This window comes from Alosa sapidissima, chromosome 17 (genome assembly GCF_018492685.1).
Source record: "Alosa sapidissima isolate fAloSap1 chromosome 17, fAloSap1.pri, whole genome shotgun sequence".
Taxonomy (NCBI): Eukaryota; Metazoa; Chordata; class Actinopteri; order Clupeiformes; family Clupeidae; genus Alosa; species Alosa sapidissima.
The window spans coordinates 9934856-9953707 of record NC_055973.1 but is presented as its reverse complement, the minus strand read 5'-3'; the positions used below and the strand labels follow the sequence as shown (position 1 = coordinate 9953707).

General features: G+C 44.1%; 2 protein-coding genes across 3 annotated transcripts in view; both read left to right on the top strand.

The window, feature by feature from the left end:
* The window catches only part of LOC121688128, an 11253-nt gene extending 8981 nt beyond the window's left edge, over nucleotides 1–2272 (top strand). For both annotated transcript variants that reach the window (XM_042067519.1, XM_042067520.1), the window contains exon 5: nucleotides 2128–2272. In XM_042067519.1, coding sequence (XP_041923453.1) covers nucleotides 2128–2261 — 134 coding nt within the window. In that variant the 3' untranslated portion in view covers nucleotides 2262–2272. The remainder of the gene's footprint in view (nucleotides 1–2127) is intronic.
* A 1005-nt stretch (nucleotides 2273–3277) lies between these two features.
* The window catches only part of bcl2a (BCL2 apoptosis regulator a), a 73954-nt gene continuing 58379 nt past the window's right edge, over nucleotides 3278–18852 (top strand). Inside the window, exon 1 of the mRNA XM_042067518.1 lies at nucleotides 3278–4695. Coding sequence (XP_041923452.1) covers nucleotides 4150–4695 — 546 coding nt within the window. The 5' untranslated portion in view covers nucleotides 3278–4149. The remainder of the gene's footprint in view (nucleotides 4696–18852) is intronic.

Below are 18852 nucleotides of genomic sequence, written 5' to 3'. Positions count from 1 at the left end.
CCCAAAGAGGAGGTGCAGATGTGGGAGTTACTCATGTGTCTGTCTGTGTGTGCGTTAGGTTAGGTATGTTGAGATAGCATAAGTCAGTGTACAGTCTGTGTGTGTGTGTGTGTGTGTGTGTGTGTGTGTGTGTGTGTGTGTGTGTGTGTGTGCCTGTGTGTTTGTTAAGGGGTGGGGATCACAGACTAACTATACAGTATTGTTACAATAGACATTGCAAGACAACCATCTATGATGCATTATGAAATATACATAAACTAAAGAAGAAAAATACCATGAAAAAGGGCAAAAAACAGTAATTATGTATTCATGTGCATTGTATTGTGGTGTCAGTTTCACATAATTTAATAATTAAGCAAAGTGCAGAGTAAACTTTCTTTCTCTGGAAAATCAGAATGGATAATGTATCGTGAGTTGAAATACATCACAATATATCACTGTATCAGTTTTTCATTCCACCCCTAGTGTGTGCACACGTGTGTGTGTGTGTGTGTGTGTATCTTCGTCCTGTTCATGCGAACAGATGCAGTGTGCAGTGAGAGTGTTTGTTTGTGAGTGCCTGCATGAGTGTGTGTGTCACTATGTGTGCCTGTGGTAAGTATGCACATTCTTGTGCATGTGTGTGTTTTTGAGTATGTGTGAGAGAGACCCAAGTGTTCTTTTCTCGTAGCGGGAGTGGCTGCATTAAATTCCCCTTCTGCAGGCTTGGTATGATGCTATGTTTGGCACAAGACTAATGTTGTGTATAGTAGATGTGGGCGTAATTCAGTTGGGGTGGTGGGGATGTCCCCTCTAAGTTTTGGCTAGCCACACCCTCAACCGAGTTCCATTTTCTCTCCCGCCTGTCGACTTTCCTTGTGTCTCATACTTAATGTTCACTAGATTGTATCTCAGTGAATCTTATTCTGTGGTGGCCAGATCCAGTAGACTTTAGGATCTGTGCACTGTATTCCCTGTGATGCCATCTTGTGGTAGTTAGTTAATACTGCAATTGCAAAAACTGCAAATATTGCAATTGTAGAATGAAATCGCAAAAGTCTAGATATGGAAGTCTAGACTCTAAAACCTTGTGTAGTGCAATGTCTTACTCGTAAAACATATTCCCACTATCCATAGATTAATATCAGGGAAGGTTATCAGTGAGTTGAGAAGTCATACTTCAAGACATTATTACACTGTTAATACACAGCTGTTACAGCTTTCTTCCTTTCATTTATGGTGACTGGGATGACCAAAAACTCAATGTGCCTATTTTATCCCTGTCAGTAAAATATGCTTAAGATTTGAAGGTAAGAGTGGTTGAAATATAACCTTCATCAAGGAATGTACAGATGTTCAGAAAAGAGTTGTATTCACCTGCTGCAGGCATGTGCTGTACAAAGTGTACTCACCCAAGAAACCTTTAGAGAGAGAATGCAGGTGCAGGCTGGGCAGTTAGGCGCTTTTTCCCCAGCTGCCGGTTTCTTTGCCCCCGAGCCCTGACCGACCCCTCCCGTGCCTCCGCCCTGGACTGGGCATTCCCCACGCTACCGTCAGGTGCAGCTGCTCCAGAACCAGCCCTCGCATTTCTCCTCTCCCCTCTCCTCCTCCCTCTCCCCTTTCCTCGTTATTTTCTTTGTCTGCTGCCATTCTTTCCTTTTTCCCTCCCTTTTTATCTCCCATTCAATCATTCAAATATTTTTCTCCCTCTCTCTGTCTTTTACTCACTCACTCATTCTCTTTGTGTGTCTGTGACCCACACACAAACATACAGGCAGTTATAAAGGAGGGGTGTCTTAGGGGCTTTTGCACAATCAACCGTCTCTGTCTTGTTGGGTGGTTCTCTGTGGTTGTTGGGTCGGTTTTGTCTATCGAGGTAACAGACGTGTGCTCTTGGCCTTAACCCCTTCCTGTCTTTCTCACACAAGACTCAGATAAATGTCTTACTGTAATGTCCAGGAAAGAAGTGCCCCAGTAAATCCCATTTGCAAAATGAACAGCATGGTACAAACTTACTGCTTCCAGTCAAGAGACAGCTATTCTCTGTATTCCATAATTCTCTCTCTCTTTCTCTCTCTCTGAAATAGGTTGAAATAGGTGTCCTACTGTACTCAAGGTGTAACATGGTGTCTCATGTTTGTCCCCCAGTGTTTGGAGACGTACCCCACACTCTGAGTGATGAATGGGTGGAGAAGCAGACACAGAGGATGATTGACATGCGCATCAACCCAGTGAACGGCTTTGCATCACAGTGGGACTATGAAAAGAAGCAGTGGAAGTGATGGAATGTGATTGTTACTCTTTGGTTAGTGTCATCACTGACACTGTCATCACTGACACTAACCAAATTATATTCACATATGACAAAAAGTAATTGATATCACACAGACATGAATGCACACATAATTAAATAAAACATTCTCGTGCAACTGATGTGTTAGGGATTGTTTCTTCTCTCAATAGTTAAGAAAGGAATGTCTGATGAATAAATCCGAAATCACAGATATCACAAATTTCAGATTACATGGATGTACCCGTTACAGTTCTAGTGCTGACCAGAAATCAGTTTAAGTATGAATAGTTGCATTGATTTGATGCATACCATAGCTATACTACAGCAATTGACCATATGAAATAATTCATACAAGACCAGTTTAGGGTTATCTCAGGGCTAAATCAAGTGAATTAAACAATTAGGCTATGTCTCAACTCTCCACAATAAGTTGAGCTCTTTTGGGAAGACATTGGGCTGTGAGCAATCCAATTAAATTCTGGATTTATGTTGCGGAATCACTGATCCCAGACATGGAACAGCAGGACCTAGCCATTCTGGTGGCCACTTTAGGCAACCCGATCAGACTAGGATTGGTCACAAGATTATTTAATTACTAACCCCAAATTCCAAGTTCAGTCTTTACTCCAATCTGTTCTTGTAAATGAAAAGTATCTAAACATGTTTTGTTTTGTTTGTATTTTAAGTAATATCGAGAATATATAAGACAAAGACTTTCCTTTCTTACATCAAACATCACATCTCGTGTCTTCGGACAGAATCAAGTGGGCTACACGCACACACGCCAGCGCATACATTGGACAATTTCCAAGAGATCTCCAGTCTCGTCTATATGTGGACACTCTTGTCCAAGTAATTACATCACTTGTTTTACTATAAATGATGCGCCCCTCAGTCTCGGCTCAGATGGCAAACTCATTCAGAAAAAACCCGTGACGTAGACTACGAAAGGGAAGTACTCAAGCCAGCCAGTGGGAGTAGGCTACGATACGAGCCAGCCAGACTTACATACACTGAATAGGGACCACAAGCTCAATGACACAAGCGTACAGCGGAGTCCCAGCATACGGTAATCGCAGACGTCCAAAGCCTGTGGGATCACACATGGGCGCATGATCACCGCGTTTCCGTCCAGTGTTCTATCTCCAGGTCTGGTCTACAAATTGTTCTGAAATTATTTATTCTGATTGTTCTTTGATGTAGAAAGCGTGGTTCGAAGGGATCGTAAACGATTTCTCTTCCGTCTTTCTGTTGCTGTAAATGTTCACGAGGCTGACAAAACCGTGGAAAACGCTGTGTTTTCCATAAACTACACAAACTTCACATGGGAAATAGCAGCTTGTCTCAACACGATTCTCTGCCGTTGCATTCTACTGTGGGAAAGAAATATCGCTTCAACGCAGACTTTTACGCCTCAAAGTCACTCGCTACTTTCCCATGGATTTCACTTCCAGCCTCTGAAAAAGGGGCGTAAGCTACCATATGCGGAGATCAGACATTCCTACTCTTGCGGTTGCAGAGAACAATCTTGGGCCACGTACTGATGGTAGCGCATGGAAGTTGAATTAATGCAGCCGAGCAGATTTGATGGTTTATCACGTTATCTCAAACTTCCACGTGCCCATCATTAAAAGAAAAGGAGGCGTTTAATTGATTGGGCAAAAAGGCCTGCAAAATACAATCAAATGAAGTGGTACACTTTCTTACCGGGGGTTTATGCGACACAAGTTCACCGAATTTGCTGGTACATCACAATAGAAGGTGTAGCATTTCTGTAGCATTTCAATCAGTTTGTGTCAAATGATTGATCTGTCATTTCACGTGTATTGATATTAGCAGTTTGATTGTAGTGATTGTGCCATTACCAACATACCATTATGGCAAACGAGAATTCATACGACAACCGAGATATTGTTCAAAATTACATTTATCACAAACTTCTTAAAAGGGGATATGTGTGGGAATTCAACAGCATAGCAGAAATAGACTCTCCAAATAACGGTGTAGCGGACAACTCTGAAGTTTACGCTCGGAGACTACACGTAGACGCGGCTGGAGACGACCCAGACTCCCCGGTGCCCTCCCTGCGCTCGCCACCCGACCCGCACACAAGATTGAACCGTGTCCTCCGCGAGGCAGGGGACGAAATAGAGAGGATGTACCAGCGAGACTTCGCGGCCATGGGGGACCGCTTGCACTTCACCCCAGGCACCGCGCAGAGGAAATTCACTGCGGTCGCCGAGGAGCTGTTCAGCGACGGCGTGAACTGGGGTCGAATCGTCGCCTTTTTCGAGTTCGGAGGAACCATGTGCGTGGAGAGCGTCAGCCGGCAGATGGTGCCCCAAGTGGATCTCATAGCGCACTGGATGACGGAGTATTTAGACGGGCCACTCCAAAACTGGATTGAGGAGAACGGCGGCTGGGTGAGTTTTATTTTTTTATATGCAAAGGAGAAATGGTCAACTGTACAAACGTTTTGCACCATTGTACCCTGACTGCAGATGTGATTTCTTGGCTGCTCTGTGTGTGTGTGTCTGTGTGTGTGTGTGTGTGTGGGGTGTGTGAGTAAGAGTAAAAGAGAGAGAGAGAGATGTCAAAAGGAGTGCCTCTGACTGTGCCTTGCAGGCTCTTTGGGCAGTGGCTCTGCTGTCTTTACTCCTATGATCAGTGAGAGGGGCCATCAATTTTCACACGTGCCCCATCAGTGCTAGGGAGAAACTGGCTTCATAAATTGTGTGTGTGTGTGTCTGTGTGTGTGTGTGCGTACGTGCGTGCGTACGTGCGTGCATGCATTTGTGTGTGTGTGTGTGTGTGTGTGTGTATGCACATGCACGTGGGGGTGTGAGTGGGTGAAATGTGTGTGGGTGCAAGATGCATGATATGAGGGTGAATGTCACTAAGGACTTCCAAATGGTATGCTGTGTGTTTGTGTATGTGTGGTTTGTGGTTGATTCATTTGCAGTTCAATGGAGTGACACCATTACAGTCGGCAGAGGCCGATTATCTGTCTATGTCTTGCCATCTGTCAGAAGGTGTGTATTTATATCTTTTTGAGACTTAAAAAAAACAAAAAACAACAACAATCTAAAACCAATACTTACCCCAACTCTAAAAAGAAAACACTGTGGGTGGTGAAAAAAAGCAAAACTTTTTTGACTCACAATATCTTGTTTTGACATCACACACTCACATGGTATTGCACTTGCGATGTGAGTTTTCATTCTGCGCTGAATAATTTACAGCATGGATTTTACCAGCCCACATCATGGCTGTGTGTGCACCTCGGAGGAGAAGCGGTGTGCTGATTGGCTGAGCGATTCGTGTGTGTGTGTGTGTGTGTGTGTGTGTGTGTGTGTGTGTGTGTGTGTGTGTGTGTGTGTGTGTGTGCGTGTGTGTGTGTGGAGACAGCGGAGAGCCGTTCAGGCCTGAAGGGCTCATCTGCCCCGTCGGGCTTCAGTATCCAGGCTGCGCTTTGGGATCATGGAGAATCACAGCAGGGGCAGTCAAGGAGAAAAGCGAAACTTTAGAGTATTAACTCTGATGGAAGGAGAGAGAGATGGTATACATCAACAGATGTTAAGGTACATGTATATATGTTTACATATGAGATGCATTTGCCTCCATTGTGATAGGTATATATATATATATATATATATATATATATATATATATATATATATATATATATATATATATATACACACCTATCTTCTTTGGGAAATGCAGAAAGGGAAATTTGGCACCTAATAGTGTGTGTGTGTGTGTGTGTGTGTGTGTGTGTGTCTATCCCAGTGTGTCACCCTCTGAGCTGCCCTTTGGCCGACACAGTCGGGACATTTAATGTGGTTTGCTGGTGAAGCATTCACAGAGCGAAAGAAAGCAAAGGCCATTATATTTGACTGGTCCGAGGACAGAAAGAGTGGGAGAGAAAGAGAGAGTGGGAGAGCAACTAATGACCCTCATTACTTTGCACATCCGCTCCAGGTTACTGGGGGACAGTCTAACAGCTCCCCCAGCTAAGAGAGGGAAGAGAGAAAAGGTGGTCAGGGAAAACGACAGACAGAGAGAGAGAGAGAGAGAGAGAGAGAGAGGATGACAGAGGGAAAGAGAAGGTGGAATTCAGAATATGGCAGAGAAAGATTGAGGAGGACGAGGAGGAGGAGGTGGAGATATTCATCACCTTGCCAAAAGTACACCATATTATCCGTTACCAGGATACAGACTCAGGCTTGGATTTCTAAAATTGGCCGTAACAAGATCGGTGGTGGTGTTATTTTTGGGGAATAAATGAGCTCTCTCCCCACCATGTGTGTGTGTATGAGACAGATAGTGTGTGTTATGATGGATAGCCATGGTCATCTCCGCCTCCCTCCTTCCTTCAGGTGACAGCGCGCCGGCGCAATTAGGACACAATTAGCAGCCGGGCTCGTTAGCGGACCCGTTAACGCACGCTTCCATTATTTACGAGGCGGCTGGCGCCGTGGCTGGAGGCCGTCCATGACTAATTTATTTCATTTAGCCGTCAGAAGGCACATTAAGCGTCTGACGTGATGACCGGTGGTAAAGCCAATTAAAGCGAAGAGCCACGGACTCATTTACCTTAAGTGCCAGTCATCCTAATGGACTAATTCCAGTGTGAAGAGACTGCGCTGAGCAATGCGGAATTGGAATCTTTTGTCCACTTTTACCTGGCCGGCTCGTGGGCGTCGTTTTTGGAAGGCCGCTCCGCCCGCACACGAGAGAGTCCATTTGTGCTGTCTACGTTTTGGCACCCTGCTAATTTGGGATGGTTTATGGGGTGGGAGTGGGGCATTTTCTCCTAATCTGATTGGTTAATGGGGATGAGGGAAGGGGGCCTCTGCCCTATGGCCATCTGGTGTTGGGGAAAACTGAGCTTTTTGTTCATGTCACTTGAGGTGTCCTGGCCACACTGGCGACTGAAAGCGACAGGAAGAGAAAAGGGAACAGGAAATCGCCCCAGCCAGCGAGACAGACATGCTGTGTCTGTTTTCATATGATATGATTAATGTTTGATGCTGTGGTTGCTGCAGACCGTCCAGAGGGAAGCACCAGGTGTTTCAGTGGAGAGCGGAGAAATGCCGTGGTCAGCTTTTCTTAGTTACACACACACACACCCACACTCACACACACACACACACACACACACACACACATCTGTCTCACCTGTGATAGTGCTTACTGAGACAAAACCATGGACAGGTTGAACCATGGGGAGAGCAAATGTGGTTTAACACCTACAGACTGCATGACACCTTCATAAATCATACCATTCACTCTGCCCGTAGTATAGACAAAGATTTATGGGTGGCAGGTTAAATAACTGAATGCCAGTAAAACCAAGCTTCACATTTTTACACATTTTTACAGTTTAAGTTTTACGCGTTCACATTTGTGAATTTATTTGTGAACTGAGGATTGCTCTCATTTTTTTAAACACCAAAATGTCCCAGTATTACTTTTCAAAAGATGCACACAGCTTATGACTTTTTTCAGTGTGAAATTAATTGCTCGTACCAAATCACCATGAAATACCACAATGAATAACTAAACGGTTGATAAGCTATTTGCACCATTCCATCTCCAACTGGTGGTGCCCCCATGCTCACAGGATGTGGGGAGTGTCACGTCCCTTCTTAGACTGGTCAGATGGTTTTGGCTTCCCCCTGCCGAGCAGAACGCCCCCCCCCCCCCCATCAGCTAATCCTCTCGTATTATCCTCCTTTTGAATTAATGTGATTCATTAATCCTGGGATAAACCCGCTGGAATAATTGCACAGCCCATGGAGAATACACGATTCTGCCGGGGAGCGCTGGTCCGTTACATTCCCACTTTTCCGGGGACCCCCTGCAGTAAGCGAGCCGCTCTCTCGGCAGGAGGGGAGTACACTTCCAGTTTCTGGACGTCCACTTTCTTGACCAGACACTAAAGCACCAGTACCCACCTTCATCTCCATCATCTGCCAGCCCCAGAGAGACTATGTGGGGTACGTCTGAGTGGGATAGAATGGCATATGTACAGTATGTGTAATACCAACATAAGTACTGTATATTATGGATGTACAGTACAGGCCAAAAGTTTGGACACACCTTCTCATGCAATGCGTTTCCTTTATTTTCATGACTATTTACATTGTAGATTCATCAAAACTATTAATGAACACGTGGAATTATGTACAAAAAAGTGTGAAATAACTGAACATGTCTTATATTCTAGTTTCTTCAAAGTTGCTATTTTTATTAAATTTAATACCATATTCAGCAAGCCATAACTTGATATATTCATCTGTGGGCCAAATAACTTTGCATTCATTCATAGTTTTAATGCCTTCAGTGAGAATCTACAATGTAAATAGTAGGGGTGTAACGGTACACAGAAGTCACGGTTCGGTTCATACCTCGGTTCGGACATCACGGTTCGGTACGAGTTCGGTACAATGGAGGGAAAAGCAAAACAAAAATGCAAAAAGCTAATTTTATTGTGCATGTCTCAGGCTGTACCACCTAGTGTCATGTCTCTCCAATGAGCTATTTGCAACAGCCTGAAGTGTGTAAGATGTGAACAGTACAATAAGTACCCAGACTCCATCTGTAACTTGTAAACAAAATAAGATAATCAGCTATAAAACTGAAAATAGGCCTATAGCATCTCTTATTTCTGAAAGTGCAAATTACATAGAATAATGATTTTTAAAAATCCACTGAAGCAAGGCCTTCAATATCCATGTTTAGTTGTATATGGAAGGGTCTACAATTTGCCTCAATATTTTTCAGTGTGTGTACAGTAATAATCTACTAACTGTGAAAATATCACACTATTTTGTCTTTTATAAAAAAACGAAATTGCTCCTTTCATTCCATAAAAGTCACGTGACTTTACCCTTTGACGTTAACTCACCGTAGCATGATTTCTTTATTAGCCTGGTTCGTGGTTAGCTTTGACACTTTCTTTTACCGTCTATGCACTTAACACTGCCAGCTCCTCATGTGAGAAGTTACAAGTTACCCTAACATAAAGGTAATTACCACGCGATTTACATAGCTTTCTGTCATTACGAAATCATTTTAAGCCATAGGTTTTGGCCCTATTTGTATCCAAAGGCTGGTGAAGTAAAGCGCTTGGGAAGTTTTTTCCTCGTTTCAGTGATTGGTAGCCTAGGCTACATCATCTGGGTGATGGCGTCGAATATGTGTAGCATGTTCGATATATTTCCACTCACATAACGTTAGCCAACAACTGCTGAACAACGCTGACACACAGTTTCGTCTTATCCACCACTCTCTCGCCTGAAGTTCTCAAACTGGCAATCTTAAAGAGACCAGCGGGTCCTCAAACTCTTGTGGGTCGCCACCACTCGCTTAAGTTAGTGCTGCTATCTCTGACTGACTGACTCGACCGACGACCTGACAAAAAAATAACATAGGCGCCAATCAATCAGACCTTCAGAGCTAAGGCGAGGCTACTACAGATTAGCGTTAGGTGTCGCTAAAGAACAGTAATTCTGCATTACATGAATTAATCCGCACGCGAGTTTTATGTAGCCTATTTTTATACCGTGTATTCTCCGTGTAAATTCATGCACCGAACTGTGATGCCCGTACCGTTTCGGTTCAATACGAATACATGTACCGTTACACCCCTAGTAAATAGTCATGAAAATAAAGAAAACGCATTGAATGAGAAGGTGTGTCCAAACTTTTGGCCTGTACTGTATTTTAATACCAGATTGTGTACATTCCTAGATTTCCATCACCCTCTTTTTTGGGACTGCAGTTGTAATGACTTACGATGAGGGAGTAGAACTAGTGTTAATTTTATCACCTATTTTTAATTTAGTCTTAGTCTTAGTCTTGTGATGAAATGTCCTTTTTAGTCTTTGTCATATTTAGTCATTCAAATATCATTTTTGTTAGTCAAGTTTTAGTCGACTAAAAGTCTCGTCATTTTAGTCTAGTTTTAGTCAAAAGAAAACTAAAGGTATCTTAGTCTTAGTCAGTCATTTTAGTCTTTTTTTATAACAAATTATTTCTGATTACCATTTGAGTCAAATAGTGTTTCACACATCTCAATTTTCCAACAACATTGTGTGTCCACAGGGCTACTCGTCTGTTATAATTACTCATTCTGATTTTTTGTCAGTCAGTATGTTTACATGCACAGGTAAGTCGAGCTACAGTTATAGCTCGGCTGGGATTTGACCATAGACAGTAAAAGATTTGACTGGATCACTGTCATATTCGTAGACCAGTGTTTCTCAAAGTGTGGTCCGGGGATCACTAGTGGTCTGCAAGCTATCCCAAGTGGTCCGCGAGCAGACGTGGTAAAATATAATATAGATGAATTGTTTGCAATATAACTTGTATGTAAATCCAAACAGTTATAGAGATATGTCAATTTAAATCATACAGTATGAATCATCTGACAAAGTGCAAAGACAATAAGCAAGGTGGTTCAGTGAGTAGGCCTATTGTGTAGATTAATTATAGGCTACTGTTGAAGTAGGTCTAATCTTTTTTTTTTTTTTTTTTTAGCTAGGGTTAGTTAAGTGGTCCTGAAACTGAAAAAGTTTGAGAAACACTGTTGTAGGCCAAACTATTAATGTTTTACTCCGCCTCGCTAGATGGCGATATGCGCCCAAACACAACACATTCCCCAAACAGACCCTCCATCTTAGCCATAGCTAACTTGCCATATTAGCTTACTTGCTAGCAAACTTTGCATCATCAGTCTAACTAGATGAATAGTTGACATTACATGCTGAACATTTTCGTATGGACATTCTGGGGGATGTTAATTTGTATGAGAGAAGCTTCAACTTCTGGGTATGTAGCATTGTGGCATAAAGCTTAGGTAGTTAGCTTGCTAACTCTGGCAGAAATCTCCAGTGTTCTTCTTCCATGTAGTTTCGTGTTGCAGCCACAGGGTTGCAGCAACAGCACGTAGACTAGCCTCCAGGAAAGCTGTTGCGTATAAACTCATTCGGAATATTTTGAAAACATAACATCTAGATATTCTGTCTTCTCATTTTGTAGACGAACATGAAGGGAGATTTTATCTTAGTTTTTATTTCATGCAAAACATTTTAGTCTCGTCTTTTTTCGTCAACAATAATGCATCTTAAGATAGTCTTAGTCAGTGTTTCAGGACATTACTGCTGTCTCGTCATCGTCTCGTCTTAGTCATGAAAAAAAAGGTCGTTGACGAACATATTTCCTCTCGTCTCGTCTGACGAAATTAACACTAAGTAGAACAGTGTTGAGGTGCTTTCACACCATTTGAAGACATGAGGTTATATGTTATTGTCTGGGCATCAGGGGAGCTGGTCTGGAGTCTGTCTCTCTGTCACATGCTCCAGGTTTGGCTGAAGAGAACCTGTTAAATGTTTACACAAAACGGCCTCCGACGCCACTGGAAACGCCCCCGCCCCAACACACACACACACACACATTTGGCCACATGGGTATAATCCAGTTTGGACACTGCAGTGAGCTACTCTGCTAAGAATAGCCCGGGAGTAGACCTCTGGTCATTCCCTTGACCTTGTTTTCGTATGTCAGGAGATTATGGACAAGGGACAAAAACAACTCGATTACTCAACTCAACTGTTCTACATGAGTCCAGCAGGCACTGCACTCGAGCACATCTCTGAGATGTCCGAGATCATTCCCAGAGAGATGAGGACTATTTGTCTGTGTTGTTCCTTTGGACGTCTGAAAGCATATCCATCACTTTTACAGACTGTTCTCCTGTGCCTGTCATCCTATTGGACTGCAACATATCTGTAGTTGGCAGAGGAGACAGTCACACTAATATTGAGCAAGGAAGATGTCAAAATAAGACATTTAAAATGCAAAATGGAAATTTCACCAGAAACTCAAACCGATACTTTTTTTGTGACACTTTGATGGGGTTTTTCCTCACTAGATGGAAAGAGATTCTAGAACCTTCTGTTGTCCCTAACAAATGTCAGCTACGCCAACCTTTTCTCATCTGCTGCAGTGACAAGTCTACTGAAGCATACAAAGCCTTGAAATGAATATGAAATTCCCCCTAAAAAGAGATAGAGAGAGAGAAAGACAGATAGAAAGAGAGAGAGAGAGAGAGTTGGCAGCTGTCGGAGTGGTCTGGTTTCTTATAGGTACATTCCAGCTTTGTCATACTGAATACAGAGAGAAAGTTCTTAAGGGGGCACACAGACGCATACTCATCGAAATATTAAACACGCATACACACACACACTCTCACACACATACAAACACACACTTACACAAGAGGTACAGCTGAAGATGAGGGATTCACCCTTGCAAGGTGCATAATAAGAATTCTCATTATAGAATAACTTACCAAGCTACTTCAATTAAATAACAGAGTCTTCTTTCTCCCTCAGCAAATTAGTAATTCCTGTTATCATAATTGTTGCTCAACTGTCATTATATGTGTGTGTGTGTGTGTGTGTGTGTGTGTGTGTGTGGATATTTTGGGTTTGGGTTTGATGTTTGGATTTCTCTGTGACAAACTGTGTGTGTGTGTGTGTGTGATGAATTTAATAGGATGAGATCAAGAGAGCCACAGTTTATTACCACCTTCTGGCTTGTTGTTATTGTTCTGTGTATCTCTCTACGCTCTCTCTCTCTCTCTCTCTCTCTCTCTCTCTCTCTCTCTGCTTGTTCATTAAAAGTAGATTTAATGTGTATTTCCTCTGAATGTGTATGTGTGTGTGTCTGTGTGTGTGTCTGTGTGTGTGTGTGCGCACTTTTATATCTGCTTTGTGTGTGTGTGTGTGTGTGTGTGTGTGTGTGTGTGTGCATTGCCTGTAGATATCCCCGCAGTCTTCAGAGGAAATCCCTGTTGTTTCTTGGCCAGCGCTAATGAGATTGATTCATGCTAATGAACGATTAAAGTCCGTTTACTCACTTTGAGTGCTGTCTGCCCTCTCTACACATACACACACACACAGAGGTATAATTTCTTTTCATGTGCTTTTTTGCTCTCAACCTCTAAATGGATGTCTGGGCAATAAACTGGGGTTGTGTATTGTTTCATTAAGCTGGCCCAATGATAGTTACAGACAGGCGAGTAGCAGTGTGTCTCCGAGTTTGTGGGGTAAAAGCCTCCGTTTGACTACTATGTTTAGCCTCTGTGCGTGGGTGTTTATGTTTGTCTGTGCTTGCACAGGTATGTGTGTGTGCATGCGTGTGTGTGTTTATGTTTGTGTACGCTTAAAAAAAACTACAATCACACAGGTGTACATCCCACGCTTTGCCTACAGTACCTGTGGTTCATGAATGGTAGTGCTGACTGTGGGCTGTGTGTATATGTGTATGTGTATGTGTATGTGTGTGTGTGTGTGTGCGTCAGGACATGGTGTTTAGGTAAGATAGACAGGATTAAAAAGAAGATGAGGGGCACATCAAATACGGCCAAGTGAAAAGGTATTCATTCTGCCGTTTGTGTGTGTGTGTGTGCGCATGTGTGTGTGTGTGTGTGTGTGCCTCCTGCACGCGTCTTTCAAGTGACGCCAACTTCAACAGCCAGGGTGGAGCCCCATAACCATCCAACAAGAAAGAGTAAAAGAATAAGAAAGAAGAAAAGACAGGAAGAAAGTAAGACTGATGGAGTGAAAGTAAGGCTGTGAAAAAGAGGGAGATTTTATGAAAAGAAACAAGTCATGAGTGAAAGAAAGGCACAGAGAAAATAGAAAAGGAAGAACTAATTGTTCTCCACTGACATCTGAGAGAAATTACTTCAAACAGACCCACACCCTTTTTTTGCAGCTGGCATGACTTTGAATAGGGGTCGGCCACGAGACCTTGACCTACGAGAGAGAGAGAGAGAGAGAGAGAGAGAGAGAGAGGGAGAGAAAGAGAGAAGGAATTGGAGATGGACAAAAACAATAAAGAGCACGAAAAGAAGGAGAGGAAAGGTGGTTTATGGAAAAAGGGAGGACTGGAAAGAAAAAAAAGAAAGGAAGTGTTTGATGAAAGGATGGGAGGGGGGACTTTTTATCGTTTACTGCACCTGTTCTCAGGTATGAATGGGCGTTTCCTGGGATGATGGGTGGCAACTGGGCTGTGGCTGGGAAACATGATCCTGCAACACACACACCCGCACACACTCTTTCTCTCTCTCTCTCTCTCTCTCTCTCTCTCACTCTCTCTCTATCTTTCTCTCTCTCTATCTCTTTCTCTCTGTGCACCACACACACACACACAAACACACACAGATGAAAGATGGTAACTGTTAAGCAAATGTATCAGACTGAATAAATCAGTGAGGAGAGGCCTGGTGATGTGTTTCATCTTTGACATGGCATTTCACTGGAGAACCAGAAACCTACAAATTGGCAGTGACAGATACAGTCACCAGGAATGAGAGAAATACAACTAAAATTCCAAACCAGGTGAACACACATCTATCAAAATATGCCCAGAAGTGATTAATACACACACACACACACACACACACACATACACATAAATGTTTATGAGCTCCTCTCTGTATTGCTGGACCAATATGTCCTTTGTTCTGCTCTGTTGGCCATCTCGTTGGTTTGTAAGTAAGAGTAATTATTGATTAACCAGCCATTTTGAATAAAATGATGTGTGTGTGTGTGGCTATTGTGTGTGAGTGTGTGTGCTTGTGGATCTATAGATCTGTGTGTGCTTTGTTCTGAAGGGTAGCATCAACTTTTCCACTTAAATTGGTATTGTGTGCATATTGATTAGAGAGATATGTTGTTTACGTTATTATGTCTGTGCGTGTCTGTATGTGTGTCTGTGTATGTGTCTGTCTTGGGATTCTGTTTGTGTTTCTGGAACATCACTAGGCGTATGATATTTTTGTTATGAAGCTTTGACACTCAATGCAGACCAGGCTTTTTCTCACTCTTGAGCTCTTGAGTATTCACATCAGATCTGTTGGCAATCCCCACGTTCATAAGAGACTTCACAACAAAAACACTCTCGTGAAGGGGGATACAGAGAGAGAGAGCGAGAGAGGGAGAGAGGGAGGATAGGAGAAGCAGCGGAAAAAGAAACAGAAAACAATGCAACTTTGATCTCTCTTTATCTATCCATCTTTCTCCCTCTCGCTTGCTTACTCATTCACACAGACACACACACGCACAGACACACACACACACACACACATACACACACACACATGCAGACATGTCCTTATCATGGGGGTTAAAGTCTGTGTCCCGGCTGGCTTGATCCACTGGGCGCTGCTCCACCCAGACCCATTAGTCTAATGACCACTGCCTCTGATCCTCACCGGACGCCAGCGCTAGGGCCTTTGTTCATACTCACCAAAACACACACACACACACACACACACACACACACACACACACACTGTGCACACATGAACATACATTCACGGACTCACGCATGCATATACACACATACAAAGCACCAGACAGGCTTTACATTCACTAATCCCATGTTTTCCTCCTTCTTGCTCTCTCTAGTTTTTTGTGTGCTAGCCATCCACCCATCCATCCACCCATCCATCCATCCATCCATCCATTCATCCACCCATCCATCCACCCATCCATCCATCCATCCATCCATACATACATCCACTCATGTCTGTGTGAGTCCATTTCATGTGTGCATCTAGCTGCTGTGTGAGCTTGGCTCTCCCCCTGCACAGGGACACAGCTCTCACCCGGGTCCCCTTCTCCACTCTCCTCTTCTTCAGTGAGGTTGGCTCTCCGTGTCGAGACGGAAATCCCATTTTCTCTTACAGGAGAGAGAGATACCCTGGCAAAGTGCTGGGAGCACCCCCTCTCCTCTTCTCTCCTCCGCTCCCCTCGCGCCTCCTCTCCTCTCCTCCTCCCTCCCCTTGTGTCTCCTTTCCCACGCAGTCTGATTGAACCTCCCACACAGGAGTTGTCAGCTCTCATGCTTTGGCACACAGAGGTACTTTACTTCAGCGCAAATCTGTGTCTGGCTCTCAGAGGGAATGAGGATGTGTGTTTACACACTGACACATAGAGACCCTCTCTCTCTCTCTCTCTCTCTCTCTCACTCACTCACACACACACACACACACACACACACACACACACACACACACACACACACACATACACACACACACTTAAGCATATCCAAACATAAAAGTGCCAATACATCACACAACTTTACATATCCATTTAGATATATCCACATACAGACACAGACACACACACACACACACACACACACACACACACACACACACACACACACACAGAGCAGAGTGACAGAGCAAAGACAGAAGAATAGAGATGGGACGAGGTGTTTTGCAGTTGCGCTGCAGAGATGTGAGCGAGTGAGCAGCAGACATGGTTGCTAGTTTTCCAGTGCGACTGCAGGCTGCCAGGGCATGAAGGAGATGAAAGAGCAGCCGCCTCCGTCAGGAGGTGTGGGTCGAAGAGCGTGGGTCGGACACAGACACACACACAGGACTGCCTAATGGAATCAGTGTGTCCGTGTGGGTGTGTGTGTGGGTGTTTGTTTGTTTGTGTGTGTGTGTGTGTGTCAGTGCTGTTGCTGTTTTTTTTTTTTTACTGCAGCAAAGGATTTTTGCTTCATCCCCTCTTTGGTCTGCCTTCACCACCACTCTCACATCTCTGTCAGACTCTCTTTCTCTCTCTCTCTCTCTCTCTCTCTCTCTCTCTCTCTCTCTCTCTGTCTTTCTCTCTCTATTTCTCTATCTCACACCTTCTCTCTGTCTAACTGTTGTTTCAATCTTAGGCTTTTTGTTTATTTATTTATTTGCCCCATTGCTGTGAGACTTCAGATGTTTTTTTAACCAACTTCCAACACACTGCAGCTCTGTTTTTCATTGCCAGTCTGGGGAGCTTCGGCTGCGCGTGTCCATGTTTGTTTGTGGTCAGAAGTTTTATTGACTTCTTTCGTTCTTTCTTTCGTTTTTTTTTTCTGCTGGGATCACAGAACCGCTATTGAAGTGGGGCCAGCTTTCATCTTCAGATGTGCACAGTAGCACTCTATGTTCCATGTGAACGGAGATTTGGCCTGTTCCTTGCTCCGGTCCATGACTCCACGTGTCTGTCGACGATACGTCCTTCAGTGACCTCAGTTCAAATACTTCCTCTTCTCATCCTGCCCCTCACATTGTCCTGCCTTCCTACAGTCACTGCCCTGTCCATCGTACTTGTATGAGGAGGATGATGCTGCTGGCACAAGGAGTACTTTTTAGTGTGTGTGTGTATGTGTGTGTGTGTGTGTGTGGGGGGGGGGGGGGGGGTTAGAGAGCACTTCACAGGCCTTTTGTGTCTTCATTGTGGGGTGTTTAGCATAAGCGTGGCTTGGCCAGGCTCCGCTACGCGGTTGTTCAAGTTTTTTTTACCCGGAGGCCTCTTTTGTCCCAGAGGAGGCAAACTCAGACTGTTGGTGGCCCAACGGCGGTGGGGGTCTTGGAGAAAGGGGAGCTGGTCTCTATCTAGCCCCCGACACCAACCCTCCCACCCCCCTGGACGCCCCTCTACCCTCCCATGAGGAGGGGGGGGCTCTGGGGTGGGTTCCACTTGGCACAGCCGCCCGCCATCTGCCTCTGGTGCTTCTGTATCAGACACCAATCATGCCCCTCCTCTCCCCTCCAGCCTCGGAAAACTTTCGGAGTGAGAGGACGGAGAGAAAGGAGAGAGGAAGCCATTTGCGAGTGAGGGCTGAGCCAGGGCTGTCTGCCTACAAAGACCTCCATTGAGTGCCTCTCTCCGTTGCATCCAGCAGATGCACACAAATTATTCTGTCATCGGCTTGATTTAGCAGCTTAGCATTTTCAATTGATATTGATGAATTATAAGGGATGGTTCGGTATTTATGGAATGGACCACCGGAGTAAATTGGGGAGGGTCATGTTTTTTTATTCTTTGTTGAGGGGAGGCTCACCCATTTTTTTTCATTCTAGGAGGGAGGGTCACCCAACTTTTGTATTCATGAAAACAGCAAAATTAGGGCCATCACCCAGGGCCTCGCACCTGGCCAAAGATGACATTAAGCGTTTATTATGACCACCGCTAGCGGTCATATAATGATTGTCAAAGTTTTTTTTTTTTTTTTTTCTTCTTCTTTTTTTTTTTTTTTTCCCCGTCATCTACTTCCTGAATTTTTGGTCAACGATACCCCGGACACCGAAACACCGGTACACATGAAATTTGGTGGGTATGTAGCCCCACTAGACTTTTACGGAAAAATTTTGTTTCGTCCCCGGGGGCCACTCCCCCCCCCCCCCCCCCCCCCCCCGTGCTGGGCCCCCCGAACCGCAAAAAAAGCAGTTTTTCCTAAATAACTACCTGAACCGGCACTGAGGATGAAGAATCTTTTATGGTATGTTGGTCTCAAGGGCCCACATCAACCTGGCCCATAATCACTCATTTGTGATTTGCACCCCCCCGGTAAAAAATGAAAATGCAATATCATTCTGCTTTAATCGCCCCTATCTTCAGTTAAGATGTTCAGAAGTGCACCAAATGTTATGTGTATGATTGACCTGGCATTCTCTGGGGGTATGCCAAGTTTCGTAGAATTTCATCCATGGGGGGGTCTAA